This window comes from Helianthus annuus, chromosome 12 (assembly GCF_002127325.2).
Source record: "Helianthus annuus cultivar XRQ/B chromosome 12, HanXRQr2.0-SUNRISE, whole genome shotgun sequence".
Classification (NCBI taxonomy): domain Eukaryota; kingdom Viridiplantae; phylum Streptophyta; class Magnoliopsida; order Asterales; family Asteraceae; genus Helianthus; species Helianthus annuus.
In genome coordinates, this window is record NC_035444.2 from 28276348 (window position 1) to 28279415 (window position 3068).

The 3068-nt window shown below is 37.2% G+C and overlaps 1 protein-coding gene across 1 annotated transcript; it reads right to left on the bottom strand.

Annotated features, from left to right (window-relative positions):
- Positions 1–1620: 1620 nt before the first annotated feature.
- Positions 1621–2124, bottom strand: LOC118485024 (secreted RxLR effector protein 161-like). Its single transcript, XM_035981235.1, has one exon. It carries the CDS (start codon positions 2122–2124, stop codon positions 1621–1623), a length of 504 nt encoding a protein of 167 aa, XP_035837128.1.
- Between the last annotated feature and the right edge of the window lie 944 nt (positions 2125–3068).

Below are 3068 nucleotides of genomic sequence, written 5' to 3' on the forward strand. Positions count from 1 at the left end.
GAATAGTTTAGTTATTGCACCTGCTTGGCGTCACTTTTTGCTAGTTATTGAGTAAGATTGTTATTCCGCAACACATAGTCTTACCTTGTTTAGCTAGGTTAACATAGACAGTTTCTACATTTATTGTCTTGTTTTCTCTTATTTTATTGTAATTATCTTTTCTCTAATAATAAAACATAAATCTGTTTTATCTATATCATTTTCAATTTACAATAAAAATAAAACAATGTATTAAACAAAATGAGAGTTCGAACAACTATATGGTTATCCATCTACTTGAAAGAAACCACCAAATGATATTTACCCTAGTAGTATCATGATATTGGATAAGACTTTTTCTTCGGTGAGGGTTTAATTCTCACAATGGATGAATAATTATAGTTTATAAGTATAATTAGAGTGTGTGAGTTGTTGTTCTAAAAACAGTAAAAAAAACCCTAACGTGCATAACATAGTTAATTAAGATTTAAGAACCGTATGTGTTGATCATGTTAAATGGCGGTGATAGTTGTTTGTATTAATCATCAGTAGCAAACCTACTCTTTATGAACCCCTCCTAAAAGTTTGGTTAAACCTTCCAATTTCCCCCAAAGCCCCCAATACCCCCCATGAAAAAAATATGGGTCCACCACTATTCATCGTTATTGTGCAACTGTTGTCATTTCATGTTCTCTCTTGTTCCTTGTATAACAACCAACATGTATATATTTTGGATTGGCAACTGAGCCCATATGAACTCGGATCTTAGCATGAATTCCTGACTCTAGCGCCATATCATATGCCTTAGATCTTGGTATGGTTAATGATGCGACATCATATCTCTGTTCGGAAATAGTGATCATCGAAAATGGTTTGGTGCTTATATATCTATCATGTTAGTCATGCTTGTTGCCCAGAATGATCTTTGATCTCTAGATCGCAAATGATAAACTAAAATTTCATAAAACTTGAATCGTAAACGTAATACAATGATTGAATGTATGTGGATGTGTAAATCGAAAATAATGATTGAATATGAACAACTAAAAATGAAATTCTAGAGCCTATTTATAGTTTTCCTAGAGTCATGACTGTAGAGACGTGTCTCTTCGTGAATAGGCATGTCCTTTGAGTGAATGGTTGTGATTGCATATGAAGATGTGTGTCTTTTCCATCTTAATCACATCCACTAATTGAATAGGTGTGTCTCTTGGTGGTGCCCCTTGAAGCCATCGATCAAAGATGAGACCCTAGGGGGTTTCACACCCCTTGGGGTGGAAGTTACCATCTTCTGAAATGTCATAAAAGCCCCTGAACTTTGTAACCGCCACTCTTTTCTTTAATTACCAAAAAACCCTTGTAGTTTAGGATGTGTAATGATTAGCGATTTCATTCACCCCTAATCACGAACATCCTTAGGTTGTTGCAAATCTTGAACTCCGAGCAGTTCTCTCATAGTAGCAAACTTGATCCTTGCTAGTGCTTTTGTTAGTATGATCTTCCCGTTGTAGTTCTCCACCTACATGTTCCACAGTGATATCTTCGTTCTCCACGCATTCTCTTATGAAATGATAGCGTGTATCAATATGCTTGCTTCTTCCATGAGAGACTGGATTTCTCATGAGTGCTATTGCAGAAACATTATCCACCCTTAGTGTTATTTTTTTCTTCCTTCCAGCCTGTAATTTCGCTTAACAATCTCTTAAGCCATAGTGCTTGGCATGCTGCTTCAGTGGCTGCCATGAATTCCGATTCACATGATGATAGTGCCACTGTCTGTTGCTTCTGTGTGCACCAGGTTATAGGTGATTCTCCAAAGTAGAATACCAGACCAGATGTTCCTTTTCCTTTGTCTGTATTAACTCCATAACTGCTATCACTATAACCTGTGATCTTACATCCTCCTTGCTTCTTGTAGATGATTCCATACTCTTTAGTTCCTTTTATATAACGTAGTACTTGCTTTACTGCTTTCAAGTGTTGCTCCTTTGGTTCTTGCATGAATCTACTAAGCAGACTGACTGTGTAACATAGATTTGGCCTTGTATGCAATAAGTATTTGAGAGAACCTATCAGGCTTCTGTAATGTGTTGCATCTACTAGATCTCCTTCTTCAGTCTTTGTTAATTGTGTTCCTGGATTCATAGGAATCTTTGTGTCGTTGCAGGATAACATATCAGCGTCTTTGTGTATCTTGTTGATATAGCCTGTCTACTTGATGGCTATCTCACCCCCTGCTTGAATAACTTATATTCCTGGATAATATGCTAGCAATCCTAGATCGCTCATTTCAAACTTGTTCTTCATCTGATATTTGAAAACATCTATCTCCTTCCTTGATGTTCCAGTGACTATCAAATCATCAACATAGACTCCGAGTATTAGTTTAGAAGTCTTACTCGTCCGTGTATAGATTGCATTCTCTAAAGTGCACTTCTTGAAGTCAAGTGACTTTAGGGTTTGATCTAACTTCGTATTCCAAGCTCTTGGTGCTTGTCTTAATCCATACAGTGCTTTTGATAGTTTATAAACCTTTCCTTCATCTCCTGGCTTATAAATTCTTCTGGTTGTAAGACATAGACCTCCTGTTTGAGATCTCCGTATAAGAATGCAGACTTCACGTCTAAGTGATGTACTTCCCAACCTTGATATGCTACTAAAGCCAACATTAGTCGAACTGTCTGTATACGTGCTACTGGTGCAAAGACTTTGTCAAAGTCTATTCCGTGTTGCTGGACATATCCTTTTGCAACCAGCCTTGCTTTGTGTCTGACCACGTTTCCGTTTGCATCTTTCTTAGTCTTGAATACCCACTTTAAACCTATTACCTTGTGATTTCTTGGCAACTTTGTCAACCTCCAAGTGTTATTCTTGTTTATCGAGTCTAACTCGGCCTTCATTGCTTCAATCCACTTTTTTGTCACTAGATGCTTCCTTGTAATTCCTTGGTTCTTCTTCAGCAAGTAGTAATTCTTGTGGATCTACTTGAATTTCCTCCGTCTCTTCATACAGTTCTTCGAGACTTCTTAGTTTTACTAGAGTGTCACTAATACTCTCTGTTGTACTTTCAGATGTAGATGGACCTCTGC

Coding starts and splice junctions, on each gene's coding strand:
- LOC118485024 (XM_035981235.1), bottom strand. CDS start 2,124: ATGAATCCAGGAACACAATTAACAAAGACTGAAGAAGGAGATCTAGTA.